The sequence below is a fragment of the Gouania willdenowi genome, chromosome 3 (assembly GCF_900634775.1).
Source record: "Gouania willdenowi chromosome 3, fGouWil2.1, whole genome shotgun sequence".
NCBI lineage: Eukaryota > Metazoa > Chordata > Actinopteri > Blenniiformes > Gobiesocidae > Gouania > Gouania willdenowi.
The window spans coordinates 13,419,580-13,439,999 of NC_041046.1; the positions used below are offsets into that span (position 1 = coordinate 13,419,580).

The 20,420-nt window shown below is 38.8% G+C and overlaps 1 protein-coding gene across 3 annotated transcripts in view; it reads right to left on the reverse strand.

Moving 5' to 3' along the window:
• LOC114459542 (transcription initiation factor TFIID subunit 4) overlaps positions 1-20,420 on the reverse strand; it is a 138,845-nt gene that overhangs the window by 91,273 nt on the left and 27,152 nt on the right. For all 3 annotated transcript variants that reach the window (XM_028441766.1, XM_028441759.1, XM_028441757.1), the window contains 6 exons: positions 15,869-16,000; positions 15,180-15,302; positions 14,674-14,763; positions 13,198-13,407; positions 2,095-2,170; positions 360-474 (listed from right to left, as the gene is read on the reverse strand). In XM_028441766.1, coding sequence (XP_028297567.1) covers positions 360-474; positions 2,095-2,170; positions 13,198-13,407; positions 14,674-14,763; positions 15,180-15,302; positions 15,869-16,000 — 746 coding nt within the window. The remainder of the gene's footprint in view (positions 1-359; positions 475-2,094; positions 2,171-13,197; positions 13,408-14,673; positions 14,764-15,179; positions 15,303-15,868; positions 16,001-20,420) is intronic.

The following is a 20,420-nucleotide window of genomic DNA, read 5'->3' on the forward strand; positions in this document are numbered from 1 at the left end:
AAGAATTCGCTCATTTGCAACCCTGTAGATGAGTTGTGACACTGACACAAGAGGGGCAATGATGAGGAAGATCTATTTGGCTGTGTGTGTGCATGTGTTTGTGTGCGTGTGTGTGTTTTACATTGGAGTGGGCATGAGGAAAGACATATCAAAGGACCACTGATCAACCAGCCGGAGCAGGCAGCCAGGCACAGGGCCAGGTGGCTCGGCATGGAGCTCAAGTAAACACTGATAGCCTTAGCTAGGAGTGTAGCCTGTAGTCATGCAGGAGATTCCTAAGAGAGATGCTGCCCCCATGTGATAGCAGCCATGTATGACATGTTTTTGACAGGGTCGTCCTGTAGCAAGACAAGATGTACCTGAAAGAGCCTCCTCCAGGGTCATTGAGCTTGTTTTTCTGATTCCCAGGGATCTGAACAGGCATGCCCATTGGACTTTTGCCTGCTTGGATGATGGCTCCCTTTCCCATTGTGCCTGTTAGAGAAAAATATATCTTTTTATATTTTTGAACACAAGAAAAAGCAAAGTAGCGTCAGCATTGAAGTGTCCTCTTGTATCTGCGTCAAACATCCTTGTGTCTAAGGACCACCTTCAGCAGTCTTTGACATCTTCACGGGGGCAAAATGGGTAGAGGGGTAGGAGTGGGGGTGGAAGTTCAGAGTATTGTCACTCTCCGCAGGTTGCTACAGAGAGGGTCGCTCTGTCAATATCACTGCTCTTCACGGGCTTTCCTTACACTCATAAACCGCATCCTGCTTCGAGACACACTTTTTTTTCTCCCAGCGAGGCACAAGGACTGCCAGAGTGAATTTAAACTTGATTTTAACAGGCATGTTCCTCGCCAAGAGGCACAGAAAAGTATTTTTAGAACTATCCCCGCATTCCAATTTATGGGCATAAAACAACCTACAGATCTTTCACTGCAGGCAATCCTGGGAAAGGGGGCAGATCAAATTTGTATGCACCTCTGATCACGCGCTCAACACACTCACACACACTGGCACAAACAGGTGCAAACACATACACACAAAAGAACACCACTTGAGAGTGCACTGCTCTCTTTGGGGAGCATTACACTCCGATGGTGTTGGGGCGATATTTGTGGGCTTCTGTGGGTAGAGTGTTTGTGAATCAGTGTGAGTAAGCAGTAGCACAAATGTTTGGGAAGGCTTCATAAGCAGAGGGAGAGAAAACCTGTTCTCTCTATGGCTCCTGTCTGTTTACACATCTCACAGCCTACAGAGATAACCTTCAGACTAATGCTCGTCTTTGGCAGAACAGATAAAGCTTCCATCTTTGGTGGGAAAAGTTAGTCAATAAGAGCGACTTGGGTCAACCCACCTTTATCTGTAATGTCTATTGAACGATGACGATTATGATTATTAATTACACTCTGAATAACACGAGGAACTGAAGAAAAAAAGCAAGAGTCCTGAGAGAGTGCAAACACCAAGCACCTAATATCCTCTTTGCCAGATAATGACAGTTATCTTGACCATTGATCCTGATCATTCACACTTTAAAGTAGGGCTGGGCAAAAAAAAAAATGTAATCAGTTTATCAAATTTGTACAAAAAAGTCATTTTTATTTTGCAAATTTGAGTTTAAAAAAAATACAAAATTATTATTTTTTATTTTATTTTCTCCCACCACAGTTTTTTCGGAATTTTTTGTGTTCTGTCCTTGTGGGTTACCATAGTGCGATATGAGCCAGCCCCCTCTTTGTTTACGTGTGTTTACCCTTTGAGTAAACACATGTTTGATTGTTTGATACCATGATACCAAAATCTTGCCAATAATGAGAGACAGGGATAGTGATTTTTCTATTTTTTGAAACTGATCCAGAATCAGTATATTGATCTGGATTCACTCCAAAATTGTAACAGAATCCTCTATGGCCAAAGGTCTATCTTTGGTTAAAAACTGTGTCAGAATCCGTAAAGTACTTTTGAAGTAATCCTACTAACAGGCAAAAAAATAAAATGAAAAGAAAAGAAACAGTGAAAATATGAACTTGGCAAATGTAATACATGGAAACTTGCTTACTTATGCTAGAGGCACACAGGAAAGTCTAAAAAATTACTGAGTCCTTACCTTGTGTTCTGATGGATTGTGTGATCACAACAGGCATCCGAACCTGGCTGCCCATGACACCTCCTGTCTTCATACCCTAAAAAGTAAAGCTTTCATTAAATAATGTAATAATGACAATAACAATAATGTAAAGACACATGAAACAATGCCCATCAACCATACAACCTCTTTAAAGTGTAACTAATGAAAATCTGGATTTTAACGGACTGTGAATGTTATTTCAGAGACAAATCAGCAAAGCTATTGCACAGTATGTTGTTGTAAACATGCAGCCTGTTGCGACTGTGGAGTCACCGCTAACAGCAGCTCATTAGCCTGATACCATGTCATATGCATTGTATTGTGTAGCTGAGAAAAATGATATGGATTTGTTTTTCCACATTTATTATTATAAGCATTTTCAACAGCAGAATGTGCACTTGGAATACGTACATCTTACTTTACATTACTGTGCTAAAGTTGAAAAACTGCAGTTTTAATTTTGGAGCAGCTGTTTTGTGCTTTATATGTCATATAATTTATGGTTGTTTTATAGGTTTTGTAAAGCAGAGTTGGTCAAAATTTATTCCGAATGTTATTCAGATTGCTTTCATTTATTTATTTTAGAAGGTTTTTGTGTTGATTTTGTACATTATTGCTAGTTTTTGTACATACGCTGTAAGGGAACATTCTAAAGCTAAACACAAGCATTTTTATGATGCTGAAGCCACTTTAATTTTTGATCTTTGATTCTGAATAATATTCAGGTTATTTTGTGTTTTATTTATTTCACAATTCCTTGTAACATTTTCAGTTTCTGCTGGTCTCTGGTAAATAAACTGGTATTAAAAGAATACTAAGTGTTTCAGTCAGATTGGTGTTTGTAAAGATTAATATTGAGCAATGTTTAGTACAGTGAATGTAAATAATTAGAAACTGTAGAGTTGGACACATTAACATTACATTTAGCAGAGGCTTTTATTCAAAGCAATGTTAATACAGGAGCAGTAGGGGTAGGAGGGATTCAAACCACTGACCCTGATTACAAGCCAGCTTCCTTAACCACTATTCCTCCACCACAGAGTTGATCAACAGCGGATTATTTTCTGATACAACACTGATATGAAGCTGTACGGACACAAATGACCAAAAAAAATAATACTACATTCTTTAATTCTAAGTAACTCAAAACTTTCTTTTACCAGTAACACATTACATTTTGGTGTAAGTAATCAAAATAGTAACTGAGTTACTTTGTGAATGAAGTAACTAGTAACGGTAACTAATTCCATTTTTTTCAGTAACTAGCACAACACTGGTTAAAAGGGATGGTTCATGATATAAGAAGCCACCAAAATGTCATCGGCCTCCATCTCAGCCATTCGCAAAATCCAACAGTAATAGCCACTTTGCCACCCATAAAGGGCAGTCACTTTTACATTTTTACAACAAAATATGCTGAATTGAAATACAGTACTTTAACTAAAATGTCAAGAATTGGACAGCAATCAAAAACCAACACTACTTCATACCCAAATACATTTGTTTTCAGCAGAAAAAAGTGTTTTGGGGGTTTAGCGACAACTCAATATTAACATTTTTGACAATTCCAAAGCAAATCATTATCTCCTCTATTGGACAGTCACAGTTTGATTGCTGAGACAACGCTGAGAAAACCAAAGTTGGTAGATTGGAGTTTGGTCTTTTATATATGTGTATTGTATTGAAAATTAGCCTGAGGTTAAGATAAAGTAATTATGTCAGAACATATGAGTGCTGTAGATTACCCTACAGCACTAAGAAAGAGCGATCAAAAACGAGTGATGGGTTTCTGCCTCTGTTTGTGACCCACATTTTCTTGCATTTGGAGATAAGACAAAGGCAATAAGAAGTCAAGACTGTGGGAAAAAAAACACATCAGAGAAAAGAGTAGAAGAAAAAGAAAAAAGCAGAGGGGGTGGAAGACTATGCTGGGCTATTAGAGTCCCTTCCTTCCTTGGAAGCGGCTATGGGCCGGGCCTCAGGCTCAGCCATCCATTCCAACCAGTTTGCTTCTTGCTGCATATTTTTTAGCCTTGTTTTCCATTCCCTGACACATGCTATATTACTGCTCAAGCTAGTGAAAAAGAGACAGAGGCCATTTTTCCCAGAGATTCACTGCAGGGGTCTGTAAAAGTAGGTGGGAGGGAGAAATGCACTCGGAACAAGCACAAAGCATTAGCACCTCTGGCCAAGTGGCAACACAGTTAGCAGAGGTGGGGAAAAAATCAGGTAGAAAGTTTGGAAATCCTGAGTAAAGTGGTGAAAAATACTGATTTACAAGCTTTAAATATCTAGTGAAATATAAAATGAATGTAAAATTACATCCACCCTTATTAGGGTGAATGTAATGGATGTAAAGAAGTCCCATTATTATAGAAAATCCTTTCTGCTCATTTAATTATCTTAGGATGAACTTGTGTAAAATGGTTCTTAGAATGCATTTGGGGGCTTCTGCAGTTAATGCGTTTCCTTTAATTATTCATATTAAAAGTTTTGATGTATAAAATACATTGCAACCTCAAAGAACAATGAATGAAATCCTATCTAGTCTATTCTGTACCATCTGTTTTCTAACAGTAAGCAATGAATCATCATTCTAATCATTCCACATGACCGTCAATGATCAATCTGTGTATTTACCTGAACTACAGCACAACATTATCAGACTTATGAAGATGAATTGTTTGCATTACTGTGTTCCCATTATAAGTACAGTATCTGTTTATTAGTTTCAACACTTTCAACTAATTCTGAGGGATATCTGGAACAGCTACAGACTGTTATAATGTGAGAATGAATGATTTATCTATGCATTTCATGCTAAAACATGGTTTATTAAATTACTGCTCGAGGAATTGAGATACTTGGGAAAGCATCCCTGTGTGTCATATTTAGATGTGCCACATTATCAAGACACAAAGTATTTAAATAAAAAAAAAGTTTTGAAGAAATGTAAAGCTAAAAAATATTGAATCCAGAATTTAGGGATGGCAATATTTCCTTGTTTGAATCAGTTACTTATTTCAAAATGTGTCACTAGTTTGTGTACTTAGAAGACATCAAAACAAGGAAACTAAGAGTGTATACTTTCTTTAGTGTCAAAAGTCACAACTGACATATTGAGCAACATAATAGAAACCAAATTAGTTTATGCCTCATTTCATCTCAGAAATGAGGCATAAACATATTTTTAAACCTGCTGTTGCCTAATAAACCAACACCATGACTTGTATCAAGGTCACACAGCTGTAAATCAGCACACATTGTTCCAGTAGAAGAATAAACTGTTACAGTATGCAGTGATGTGGCCTACATACATCTGCTCTTCTATTCATGATATCATCGAGTCCATTCATCTCGCATATCATTTGCCCCGAGGAAGTTTCAGGTCCAGTTCCCGCTTAGCGAGTCAGCGATGATTTTAAAAAAAAACTTACTCTTACTCTTAATTTAAATATATTTTCTACTTTAATTTAGCTATTTTTTGTATTTATGAATAATATAACCGAGACTCAATCCATACATCCATTCACTAACTATACATACATTTTGACACTTTAGAAGCTATGATTTTGCATTCTTATATGTTTAATGTGATTAAAATAAATACTTAAATAAAATAAAAAAATATTATACTTCCACCTCTGTATTTTAGCTACCTGCTCCAAAAACTCTGTAACAGCAGCAGATTTTCTAAGCCTAATACCACTTGCTGTCTGAGTTCAGACTGTTGCTATGCCACTGGTGTTCATTTACCAATGTTTTGTATGATAGCTAATGTGGTGTGTGCGTGTGTGTGTGTGTGTGTGTGTGTGTGTGTGTGTGTGTGTGTGTGTGTGTGTGTGTGTGTGTGTGTGAGAGAGAAAGAAAGAAAAAGATGGAGAGAGAGTGAGCGAGACCAGAGGCATGTTCTGGACATAGACTGCGGCCGCCACATTGCTTTAAAATTGACCCGTGGCTGACCTAGTTACCTCGCCTCACCCTTCAACAGTTAACGGGTAGAGGGACGGCAAGATGGAGGGAGATGAGAGCGGGCGATGCGGGGGCAGATACAGTCAGAGAGGCAGGGGCAGGGAGACGTGGAAGATGAGTTACAGGGAAAGCAAGAGGGAAGGCAGAGGAGTAAGGAAGGCATGAGGATTGATGGAGCGATGTCACCAACTTTAGTCTGACCTCACTTGATCCACAACAGACGCTCTCAGAGGCTTTCTTGACTTATATAGCTTTACTCACAAAATATCAAACTTAAAGCAGAACTCAGTAACTTGCGCTTAGCGCTCCCCCTAAAGGTCCCTTGTGGTTATGTCACTGTTGTAAACACTCCACACACCCCGCCGCCTGCCCCACCCCACAGCTAAATGCGCACCTTTGCTCTCCCAAGACAGTAGCAACCGATCACTGAAAAATCCTAATACAACAGTGACACTAAGGGTGCTTTAACACATATAGTCCCATGTGACCATGTGAACAGTATGAGGAAGAGAGACAAGTAAAATAAATGAATGATGTGGGAGTAATACGGAAGGGAGTGTGGAAATGTGTTTGTTTGTGTGCTGACAGATAGATAGATAGATAGATAGATAGATAGATAGATAGATAGATAGATAGATAGATAGATAGATAGATAGATATTTGTGTGTGTGCTGCCCGATGGAGCTCTAGGTTGTGTGTGTGTGCGTGCCTGTTGCGCAACCACATACACTGTCGTTGCAGCGCCGCAACAACAGTGTATGTGGTTTGCTGTCTGCTGCTGCTGAGCTGTCACTGCATGGAGTTGCTCCGTTCCTCAGACAATGGTCTTCTCTGCCTTTTTTTTGCTGGCTCCGTCATGATATAAGTTTGAAAAAAGTGAATTTGTAGACAACTGTGTGCAGCCACGGGGCTGGTCATAATCTAGCATTAGTTTGTATTGGGCTTCCGTAAAGCAGTACGTCTTGCCACCGGGTTGGAGGCAGGGAAAGTTGCAAGTGCTGTTTTTCTGGCCAGAGCAGGGGGAGATGAAAGACCCCCCTATCACCCCATAAACACTTGTCTTACCCTCACAGGGACTATGAGAAGGATTTATAAAGGTGAAAAAGTTACTTAGTTCTGTTTTAACCACACTTAAATTAATATCAAAAACCCTATCAAAAGGATTGGGTACTTCATTATCACTGCAGTTCTATTCATACAAGGAATGGAGACGCTAATCTCTGATCGAAACCCAATTAACCTTTCGCAAAAGCCCTGCCCCCCTTATTTACTTTTGTGCTGTCCGTCATGTTCCTGAGTTGGTCTCGTCTGTAAAGGTTGGGAGAAGTCTACCGGTGAGTGTTAGTGACTCTTTTTGGAGCAATACCTGCACAATATCATCCAGATCCAGGCAAAAGGGGTTAAAATATGCTGTGGAGGGATATATTCAAAATATTGAAATAAACAATGAAGGGGACATTACAACTATTGAAGCAAAAGCATACCGGACCTGTCATGCTCCTGCACTGCTGGGAAAGTTTTCTCATATTATATTGTTTGTATCCTCCTTGCTATAAGAGCATTACCACAGCTAATGGGGATCTTAACAAAAACAAACTGTTACATTAGCTAGCTAGCTGAACCTACAGGTGACCCAAGGCTAATAAGATAGCAGCTATTAATGCTGGTGAGTGGTAACAAAGCCTCTTAATCTACAGGTACATTTAAAAAAAATGTGAATATCATGAAAATGTTCAATATCTTTTGTCACTCATTTCAGAAAGTCAACCCCATATATGATGATATAGACTCATGACATAGTGACATATTTCAAACCCAAAATGCAGTGTCTCTGAAAATTAGAATACTACATTAGATGAATTAAAAAAGGATATTTTAAACAAAAATGTAAGGCTTCTGAAAAGTATGCTCATTTCTATGCACTCAATACTTGGTTGAGCCTCCTTTTGCATGATTTACTGCATCAGTGAGTTGTGGCATGGAGGTGATCAACCTGTGGCACTGCTCAGGTGTAATGGAAGCCCAGGTTGCTTTGATTAGCAGCCTTCAGGTCATCTGCATTGTTTGATCTAGTGTCTCTCACCTTCCTCTTGACAATATCCCATAGCTTCTCTATGGGGTTCAGGTCAGGTGAGTTTACTGCCCAATCAAACACAGTAACACCATGGTCATTGAACCAGCCTTTGGTACCTTTAGCAGTGTGGGCAGGTGCCAAGTCCTGCTGGAAAATGAAATCAGCATCTCCATAAAGCTTGTCAGCAGAAGGAAGCATGAAGTGCTCTAAAATGTCCTGGTAGACGGCTGCGTTGACTGTGGACTTCAGAAAACACAGTGGACAGTCTGTTGCTCAGCGGTCCAAAGTCATTTTTTCAGATGAATGTTAAAGCTAGAGTTGGCAATTTACTCCAGATACACTTTTTAAGTTTTTGGTTGAAATTTTCTTAATGTCCTGATAGGAATTAGGATCTTATGTGCTCTGAAAAAGGAACGAAGAAAATCTGTCAACTGTAGCAGCTGTAAACCTGTAATAACTTCGACCAATGGAAAAAAAAAGTTTTTTTAACCAATCATGTCTCCCTGTCTCCCTACTCGTTCTCAACACCTCGCGTGCACGAGCCCACATTCAAAGCGCGTCACTTGTGACGGACTTAAAACAGAGTTTTTAGTCACGTTTTATAACATATATAATGAGAAAGTTTAGTGTTTACTTACTGCTGAATGAGACATGAGACGACAAAGTTCCTACACAATACAAGCGAATACAGCAGCAGCCCTGCTCATGCACGTGAGTGAAGGACAGAGCACAGAGGGGAGGCGGGAGGAGGATGAAGGCGAAGCCAACCGGAGAGCTACATTCAAAATCATGCTAGCTTTCGAAAATCCCCTACCCTACCTTTAATTTTGCATATCATTTGGAAATCAAGGTCTCAGAGTCTGGAATAAGAGTGGAGAGGCTCAGAATCCACCTTGCTTGAAGTCCAGTGTGAAGTTTCCACAGTCTGTGATGATTTGGGCTGCCATGTCAACTGCTGGTGTTGGTCCACTGTGTTTTCTAAAGTCCACAGTCAACGCAGCTATCTACCAGGAAATTTTAGAGCATTTCTTGCTTCCTTCTGCTGACAAGCTTTATGGAGATACTGATTTCATTTTCCAGCAGGACTTGGCACCTGCCCACACTGCTAAAGGTACCAAAAGCTGGTTCAATGACCATGTTGTTACTGTGCTTGATTGGCCAGCAAACTCACCTGACCTGAACCCCATAGAGAAGCTATGGGATATTGTCAAGAGGAAGGTGAGAGACACTAGATCAAACAATGCAGATGACCTGAAGTCTGCTATCAAAGCAACCTGGGCTTCCATTACACTTGAGCAGTGCCACAGTTTGATCACCTCCATGCTGCGCTGCATTGATGCAGTAAATCATGCAAAAGGAGGCCCAACCAAGTATTGAGTGCATAGAAATGAACATACTTTTCAGAAGCTTTACATTTTTGTTTAAAATATACTTTTCTAAATTGATCTTATGTAATATTTAAATTTTCCGAGACACTAAATTTTGGGTTTTCATTATCTGTAAGCCATAATCATCAAAGTTTCAAGAAATAAAGGCTTGAAATATGTCACTTTATGTGTCATGAGCCTATATCATATATGGGTTTCACTTTCTAAAATGAGTGACAAAAAATATTGAACTTTTTCATGATATCTAATTTTTTTAGATGTACCTGTAGATTGGGAGACTTTTAGGGTTCAGGAGGATGTCGACAAGAAATGGGCACACCGCTTCACCATTGTGCCTGCTCTGAGCATGTCGGACCTTGTTTACATAGTAACGATTGCTCGGACGTATGATTGGAAAATGACTGTTTGTGGGTGGGCTTTTGCAAAAGGTCAATTGACTGCTCGAACATTAGGGAATTTTGGTGCCAAACAGAAACTTAGTAGTTCCATCTGATGCATAAAAACAGAAAGAGAGAGAGAGAGAGAGAGAGAGAGAGAAAGTGAAAAAGGCAGTGAATAATGAAGGGGAGGAGATTTTTAAGATGATATGGTTACTGACACTCCCTCACATGTAGCTGATCTCTGTGAAGTCTACAAGTTCTCTCTAAGCAGACATGGATTTTTAAAAAAATGGAGTATAAAAAATGAGTGTTCCTATGACTGTATAGCAAAACGTGCAAAGGCCAACTTGTCCTAAACATAAAAGACGGACATGTACAAAGTCTTGTCTGTACTCACTGTCTGTATTTCTGCAAGGACCATAGTCATCATTTTGCAGACCAAATGGAACAGCACCACCAGGGGGCAGTAACCCTTACACAGAGTGGCTCACGCTATTTGAAGGTCTTTGCTTAACATCCATGTTAATGCAAGGAACTAAAGATGGGATGATATATCGGGTGGCAAGATAGTATGATATTAAAACATCACAATCTTGTCAGATTCCGGAAGCTAAGCAAGGCTGAGCCTGGTTAGTAATTGGATGGGGGACCACTGAGAATGCCAGGGGGGGTAGCTGCTCTAGTGCAGGAGTCACCAACACAGAGCTTGTGGGCCCCAGGTAGCCCGCATGGACCATTAGAGGTGCCTGCTTTAGGCCTGTTCTAACATCTAAATCTAATTTTACCAGGCCTCAAACTCACAGATATTGATTCAGATAACAGATATAGTTAGAGCCTTATTAGCGTTAGATACAGTTGAAGCTGATAAGTTTATCTGTTTTTTTACTAACCATCTTTAAATGTTTATTTTCAACTAACCAAATGTGTTTAAGTGTCGCAGATAGGATTTTATTAAATATGCTGCAGATTTGGTGTTTAGATTGTGATGTTTGGTTTTAAAGAGAAAAAAGTATAATAAAATCTTACATAATTGTTAAATTCTAAGAGAACATGTATTGGTTAGTAAGAGAGTAGTTAGTGGCTAGTAAAATAGGAACACAATGATTCCCTATGAAATGTTCCAGAAATGGGAATTAAATAAAAAATAAAACAATGGCATAAATTAAGAAAAATAAAGTGTTGCATGTTGAAACTTTGTATTTCTTAACTTTTTAAGTAGATACGAAGTCTTCCTTCATTAACTTTCCCTATAACTAAAATTGTAGTAGTATTTCAGTGTATATCAAACTGGTAGCCCTTTGGATTATTCAGTAACTAGGAAGTAGCTCATGGTTTCAGAAAGGTTGGTGACCCCTGCTCTAGTGGTATCTGTCATTGAGTCCTTAGGCAAAGCACTTCACCCACATTGCCGAGTATGAATGTGGCATGTGAGTGAGTTTTGGTGGTGGGCAGAGGGACCAATGGTTCACTATGGCAGTCTTGCTTCTGTCAGTCTTCCCCAGGGCGGCTGTGGCTACAATAGTAGCTTACCACCACTGGGTGTGGAGTGAAAGAATAATGCAGTGTCTATGAAGTATGCAGCGCAGGAGCTGAGTCCTTTAAAGACACATTTACTACATCAAAGACAAACTCAAGCTGTCCCATCCCAAAGATGCCCTGAAATGTGGCCCAATAGTATACCCTCTAGAGAAAAGAAAAGTGCAACATTCACACCTAAAACCAGACATGTGCAGAAGAGGTTAATGCTTTTCAAAAACAAGTGATTCAAAGGATTTACTTTAATCAGATCTCAAGCTATAAAATCAATTAAACTGAAGTTCATTAGCAATTCCTTGCTATATCACAAGCTTGATTTCTTTCCTAATGTGTGCTACTGCTGCTAATAAGGTTGCTAGGCAACAAGATTGTCATGATGACATAGGCAGCGTCTCCTAATGCAATCAGTTATAGTCATAAAGGACTTCTTAAATGCCTACCCAACACCTGTCTTTATGTGTGGAGCTCAAGGTATTCTGGCTTTCAGTCCCACACTTCAAAAATGTGTGTTTCCAAATTAACTATTGGAATGAATGAATCTGTGCTTGTCCCTGTATCTGTGGGTTAACCTTACATTAGACTGATGACCTGTCACACTAGTGTACACTACACTGTAACCTGAGTAAAGCACACCACACACAAAGTGGACTCTGTCAGACTGGACATGACTAGAAATCCTACAAATCCTACAAATCACTCGTCACATGTTCCTTAAACTCCACAGGTCCTGGACCAGGTTGTCACACACATAGAGGACCAGACGGTTTAGGGTTTACTTCAGCTGGTATGCCAGTGATTTTTTTGAGCTGTTGTCCAGTACCACTCCTGTTTTCATGCAGTCTTTGGTAGTTTCAGCTTGTGAAACGCCTAGTTACATAAGATTTGTTTTGCGTTGTTATGGTCCAAGTAGTATCCAAATAAACTGGTGGATGACTATCAACTGTGTTGCTGGTGGGAGGCAAATTTACGATTATGGACTTATACAAAAAATAATTACACAGCTATTGTGAAGGCAACAAAAAAAAAAAAAAACTGGTGCTACCAAAGACAGCTGTCACACACAGAAGCTGATTACAAGAAACAAGGTGCACCAGTAGACACATAACACCAACTCTGGTTCCATCAATCAGATATTTTCAAGTGTTTATGTAATCTCCATTTTAATTTCATTTACTGTATTTATGTATTCATAACATTTAATTTCACCAGTACACCAGTCATGTGACTTTATGCATTTCTCCTATTGGCCAGTGAGCTATTCTACAACATGAAACCATCCAGAATGGCTCAGGACTTGATCCTGGAATAATAAAACCTTTCCTCTGACATCACAAACAGAGTGGACCGAGACAGAGTTTCCCAGTCTTCTCTGTGTGTGCCGTACCTGAGTATCTAAGTATCAATTGACTTATTCTTATGCACTAACATGAGCAGCCCTCCTCTTGTTCCATTCATGTAATTATACCTTAGATGTTTAGACATTTTCAGTCATTTTTTGACTGCACAGTGACAAATCTATATACTGTATGTGTAAGGAGTCTTCAGTCTTGATTAAAGGCTAAATAACAATCAAACCAAATCCAAAAGGTAGACATGGACTAATTTCACAGGCTACTGTCTGTGGTGTAGAGGGACTTAACAACTGGAGCGGATGTGAGTTCTCGTGGGCTTCATGTGGGAGCTATAAAAACTGTGTCTACGGGTTGTTCCAAATGGAACAATCAATACATACCATGGCAGCTGCATGTCCTAGTGTCCCGGCAGGCAGCACACTGGCACACGTAGTGTTGCTGACGCTGTTGGGGTGCCGTATGCGGACAGCTGGCCCAGTCACGATGGCAGGGGGGCTGCCAGCGGGTACTGGTTTGACTCCCTGCTGTGGCGGCTGGGTCAGGGACTGCTGACTGTTCAGCAGAGACAGCCTGAGGGCGGGAAGGCTTTTCTGTTGACCAGCAGAGGAAGGTCAGAGTTTACAGACATGCATGACAACACACTATGCACAGCTGTAAACACAGCTTTGGTCAGGAGATGATTTGGCATGATGTAATTACAAAAGACTGGCTATAGGCAGCAGAGATCTGTCGCTCTGTCTGCTTGTGATTTTGGTCACAATGTGGACAATATCAATCTCATTTAAAATATTAGTCTCTATATTGACTGTTTTTTTTTTTTCTAATATTTAACCAACAGCACATTTAAGTGAATAGTGAATACAGCATAACTTTTAGCCAATATTGATATCTAACTGCAACAGTCGATCTACATCTACAGATAGTTTCAGGCTGATCTTTTTTCTTTTCTTATCTTTTTTTTTTGTTGATGTAACGACCGAACATTGCATGACAACATGTGTTTGTGGCTGAGCTGGGACGATCAAGCGCCTTTATGTGACGTTCATTGCGGCTGGCTGGAGAAACCTGTAGGCTACAGGCAGGGACGGCTGAAGGGCCCACTGTCACACACTGTCATGACTCAGGCCAGAGGGGTGTGTGTGTGTGTGTGTGTGTGTGTGTGTGTGTGTGTGTGTGTGTGTGCACAGTCCCACTGTCAGACCTTGCCATCTCTAGGTTCATAGCCAGAGAGGCAAACGGCTTTGATGGGGGTCGAATTCTTAAATCCCAAAACAGAGGCAGCTTAAGGAGGCCGGCTGGGGAAGATCTCAGGGCTGAGTTAAGAAACCAGTTCAGAGAAGCATTTTAGGGGTCAATTTTAGATGTAGCTTTGAGGCTCAAAGAATTGTCATTTAAGGTTCCCATTCATGAATATTACTTTGAAAAAAAAGTGATAAAAATTTGAAGAATTTGTTACATGAGCCATCAATCACTACAACTACAAATAAGTACATATTTAAAATGTTTTTATTCTTTTTATTTTATCAACATTTAATGTAGCCACCTAAAATTCTTCGACCCATTACACTATAAAGCTTTAACAATGTTAAAAGGGTCAACATCGTGAAGTTTTAAAAAAACAAACTTGAACATCTAATGAAATCCACCATAAAGAACTGAATTATCATACGTAACTAAGCAAATGCTGACATTAAACTGATTTGCAGCAAAAAGGTTTTTGTTTTACAAATCAGACTTTGATTGAAAATGTTTTTTCCAACAAAAATGTACGGACACAAGACCAAAGAAGAAGTACTAATGTAACAATCGATACAAGGTTGGGCACAACCACTGCAGTAGAGCAGTTTAAAGCCCACCTTGAGAAAGGGAACCAGGTACGGCTGTGGAGACGACTTGAGCTCAGTTTGCAGCCGACTGGTGAACTCCTCTGGTTCAATCTTAGCATCCTGTTAGCGGGAAGAGAAACAACCTCACGTTACCACAGAGTAGAGACAGTATGTCAAGTACATCACAGTGGAGTGAGCAGAGCAAGATGGAATCCCATCACCAGAGGTGATAATCAACACCTGGATTTGCATCCTGGCACCTCAGGGTATGGCTTAATGTGAGTGAAAATAAACTGAAAATCCATGACAGGAAGATATTGTTAAAGAGGGTTTTATGTTGCCACCTACAGGTTGGAGATATTCAGTACAACAAGCAATCACAAATGCCAACCTCCCTTTTTGGAAGTTTAGAAAACGGCATTAAAAATGCTATTCTATTGGAGTTATTCCATTAATCCCACCAATCAGACCCATAATGTATGGTTTTTTTAATAAACCCCAAACAAAGTTTTCATGCTTGATTTATTTGAACTCACCAGCAAGTCTTGAACCAAAGCTTTGACGTTCTTGGATGTCTCAGGGGATGGAGAGTTGTGAGACGCCAGCTTGATGAGAGTGGCCAGGAAGTTCTTGCATTTTTTCACATTCTCCTGCATCTCCTATCAAACAAAATATGGTGGTAAATTTCATATATTCTATTCCATCAACAAAAGCTCTGAGGATCCAGCTGCTGGTAGCCTGATTATTTCAGTGCTGATTTAACAGTAAAACATGTTAAACGATGAAGACTAAAAATGAGAGTTTGGATTTTTGAATTGTTGAACCCAAATATTTCTATAAACTATGAACACTGACAAGTGGATAAAAGTAAAACATCTATCAAAAAACCCTATATATGTGGAGTGTATTTGTGGTATTTCTCAAAAAGAGTCTGAGCTATGTGTGTTCATGATGACTGTGTAGCCTAACGTCTGCATCTGCTCGTCCTTAAGTTGCTCTGGACTTGTGTGAATGCATGAGTGTGGATCTGTATGAGCATGTGAGAGACTCTCCGTACCCCACCAGCTGTGTGGTGTGGTGTGGTGAGGCTGTGGGTTTAGGCCTCAGCCTGTGACACAAGCAGCCCCCTGGCAGCTGTGACAGTGCGGCTGCCCTTGAGGTTGAAGTGTGGGTCATGGTGGAGAGGATTGGAGAAATGAAAGCGAGGATGGCAGAGAAAACGGACCTGGGACACGACAGGACCTCCAGCGGCCCCGGCGATGCCCGTCTGCGGAGGCTGGGAGGCTGGCTGAGCTGGGGCCTGAGGGGCCATAACTACGGGGGTCTGCTGAGGAGCCGTCACTGCAATGGGGTCCTTCTACAAGAGCAGAGAAAGAGACAGAGAGATAAACAGGACGTGACGCCTCGCTGGCAGCAAGGCCACAGAGAACAGGAGACAGGCGCAGCAGAACTACTGTCACATCTGCTGTGTTGACTACAGCCGACATCATGAACCAGACCAGAAGGAAGAAGTGAAGAAGGTGAGTAGCTGCAGGCTGGGAAACAGGGTACCACGCCAGCTTCTCCTGAGAACCAACTAACCTGAAGGTATTTCCAAACCATGGTCTGATTTCTCAATATTTTACAGGTGGTTCCACAGGAAAGTGTCATTTTAAACAAAAAACACAGATTTCAAAGAAAACATTTTTGCATTAGACGAGGTGCCATCAGCTGTTGATATCTCCCCATCTGGATACAGTAGACTTAAATCGCATTTCATACTAAATAAATTATCTCATCACATATGTACTGTATTATTGCCTCTGCCAAGGAGGTAACATCTTTATTTTAGGGGTGTCCCGATCCGATATTGATATTGGATATCATTGTCCGATATCAGCCAAAAAACGAATATTGGCTTTTATTGGACTGCATCCAAAATCTCTGATTTAAGATATAAATCTCATTTTCCGCTCCAGCACTATCCATAGGTGACTCTGGTTAACTAATCAACCTGTCCATCTTGTGCACTTCCTTCAAATTTGTAAATTGAAATAAAATAATCATGGATCTGGTTAGTAAATGTACCTTTTCAAAATGAGAACTCATGTCATTTTCACACTGAATTATTTGCACTTTAAAGGTATGATTTGTTTTTAATGGATTTATTTAGGGTATTTTTCAGGATCTTATAATTTATTATTTATTTATTTTATTCAATTGTAGAATACTGTAGATATTATGTTGAATGTTAAAATGTATGTAACCAATAGGTTAATAATTAATAGGTCAGTTTTTCTCATACCTAGTGTTGCTATTGATCTCTGTTTAAGTAACATCACTTGATCAAGCCTTTTCTAACATTCTACACTACAAAATGAGTAATAAAAGTATGTATGATTCGTGCTGATATTGTATCGGATCGATATTGTCATCAGTCAATACTCTGAAATATCGGTATCGTATCAGAAGTGAAAAAGTTGTATCAGGACATGCCTACTTCATTTAGTTTTGCGTATCTGTTCTCAGAATTCAGAGGTACTGAATTTGAATACTGAATACTTTGTTACTGTACTTACGGTAGGTAGTTTTTTCTGGTATCTGTATTTAATTTTTTTGTGACTTTTTACTTTTTTAAACAAATATTTGTACTTTCTACTCCTTACATTTTTTAAGAAATGAGCTTGTTACTTTTAAGACCTTGTCACTCAAACTAAACACACTTTTCAGCTCAGCAGTCTCCATTCCAGAAACCTGGAAAACATGGTTCTCTTGAGGCTAAATGAAAAATGTAGGTAGTTTTAGCTTTTTTCTGTTAGGCATATTGCTTTGTTCTATAGTTGACATTTTCTAGTTTTTAAAAATGTTAAACTCAAACGTGCTCTGGGTTTATTTGAGCATTTGCATTTTTTATTTTTTTTTACATTTTATCTACAAATTATATTTATTAAGAGTGCTAAATTCTCCAGGTGTTCAAAGGTAAGATATTTAACTTCTTTCCATGTACCAGTTTTCTACAAGTTCTTAAAAAGTACAAGATATGGAATTTCTGTCTTATTATTGAAGGAACATTTGTTTTACTTTTTTACTTAAGTATATTTAGTGGCATGTACTTTTTTTTACTTTTACTCAAGTAAGGGAGCAAATTCAATACTTTTACTTTTACCAGAGTCATTTTTATTCAAGTATCTACACTTTTGCCTGAGTACTGAAGACTAGTATTTTTGTAGTTTTTACGTAAAATAGATGTTACACCTTGGAAGATTCCATTAATCTTAGGAGCTAATCTGGATTACAGCTGTAATCAAGACTCGAAGGTTAGACCCGACACGGCCCAAGCCAGACAGGATAAAAGCCAAAACCGAATGAAGCACTATTCACATCTGTGTACATACACAGCTCAAGAACAAGACTAGAATGAGTCATTTATATGTTTTTTCAACATATATTTTTTTATTTTACAAAGGCCAGTCTTCAATTCACCTGTTCAGCATCCATTTGTGCGTTTTTCTCGTGCTAATCAAAATGCATCGCCAATTGATTTACGGCGCAGCAATTGAGCCCATCTAAAATGATAGAAATTAGTTTTAATCTGGATCAACTCGGAGTGTGACAATATCTCAATACGCCATATATCGCGATATTTTTTCGCTCGATCGATTATCAATATGCTCGCACTAAGCATCGATTAAAATTTCTTTTTTTTTTTTTTGATTTAAGCTTTATTTCATTGTTTTCAAAACCTTTTCTGCTTTTTCACTGAAATGTGCAGGTACGTCTTCACAGAAATTTCACTTTTTGTTGAAGGAACCAATATATTGTTTACTGGAATATTGCACTATAATGATGTCACTGGTAAGAAAGACCCTATTTTTTGTTTACAGAAAGCACTATTGGAGATACTTATTCATTTACACTGGTATGTTGACACTTTATTACTGAAATGTTGCACTAAAATAGTGTCACTGTTCATAGGACACTTTATTGTCTTTCAGATATAAAATAAAAATTGTATTTTTTTCACTTAATCTTTTTTTTTTCTTGTGTCAGATAATCATAAATTGATTTCTGACCAATATATCAATAATCGCAGTATTCTGTTTTTTTATTTTTCAACTTAGCATCTGCATTGCTTCACGTCATGGAATTAAATTCAGAGGGTCCAGCTCTGATAGTGGGGTCTCCTAACCCTCTTCCCCTGGTCAGGGGTCTGCAACCTTTACTCTACAAGGAACCATTTAACCTCATCTCACCTGGATTAAAGTCCTCCTGGAGCCAAAAAAAACCTTCTCAATGAAGACAATACAGTGTATTAAATTATATACAGTTAAAATTATATAGAATAATGTTTGATTTAGGGCTGGGCGATATGGCCTTTTATAAATACCGCAATATTTTTAGGCCATGTCACGATACACGATATATATCTCGATATTTTGCATTACCCTTGAATTAACACTTTGATGCACAAAATCACACCAGTATGATGATTCTATATATATAAAACATTCTTGATCATACTGCATTAATATATGCCAATTTTAAACTTTCATGCAAAAAAGGGGATATCACAACTAAGTCAAAGTTGACATAACTGTATTTATTAAACAGTGAGTGGCTCAAACATAAAATTGTCAACAGAAAGTGCACGTTCTGTGCAAAATTGTCACAGAGACATTTCAAAACAAGACATTAGTGCAGGATGCAACTCACATGGCATTTCAAAACACAAAATTAAACTGCACTTTTTGTACATAATGCCACTACAATATTTTAAAACAAATAGTGCCCTTTTGTGCATGTTGTCATTAAGATGACATTTCAAAACAACACTAAATTTAAGTGCACCTTTTGTGCATAATGCCACTAAGATATTTAAAAAAAAAAAAAAAAAAAAAAAGTCCGCGAGTTTAACGGTATGGTCATTTTCAACACCGCACAGACTACAAGCTGCGATATATCGAGTATATTCGATATATCGCCCAGCCCTAGTTTGATCTAATTTGATGTGATTTATATTGATCATGTAAATGAAAACTTAAAAACAGTTCAAAATAAAATAAATTGACATAAGAATAAAACAGTATCTTGCATCTTCAAATTCTTAAGTATCTCAGTTTACATGAACACAATGTTATATAGAAAATTTTTAGTTAATGTATTTGAAAGGCTACATAAAGTAACTTGAATTTGATAAAACATGATCATGTGATCAACACATGCTAATTACTCATTTCTTGCCACACATAAAACATGCATATTTAACCTGCACATTGGTGGTTAAATTAATCTGTTCCCACACAATTAAAATCTCTATTTTCTTCCAGAATAGTGTTTGTGTTGGTTTAGTTATTTTACCAGGGATTTAAAACTTAAGGTTAGTCACAGGTGTAAGAAAAGTGTAGATGTTGCAGGAGGTGAAGCAGGAAAGTGCTGAGTCATTGCACAACGTGATTTATTTTAGGTTAACAAATTGTTATATCTTGATTTTATTTGTCATTAATCATTAATAGCCCCTGTAAAAATTAACTTTATTTCAATATTTTTTTTTAAAGCTACAGGGAGCCATTGCAAAAAAGTCAAAGGTCCAAATTAGGCCCCAGAGCTGCAGGTTGCAGACCCCTGCCCTGGGAGAACCACAGCTGAACATCTGTGCTGGCATCATAGTCCATCAGTTCTGGTCCCTCCATGCTGGTTCTGATGAGCGTGTACGCTCTATCACTGAGCTCTGCACGATCTTCCTTTCTACTGCTGCCCTCAATGTGAGCGTGCTCTCAGTGAAGAACTTGTTGCAGTGC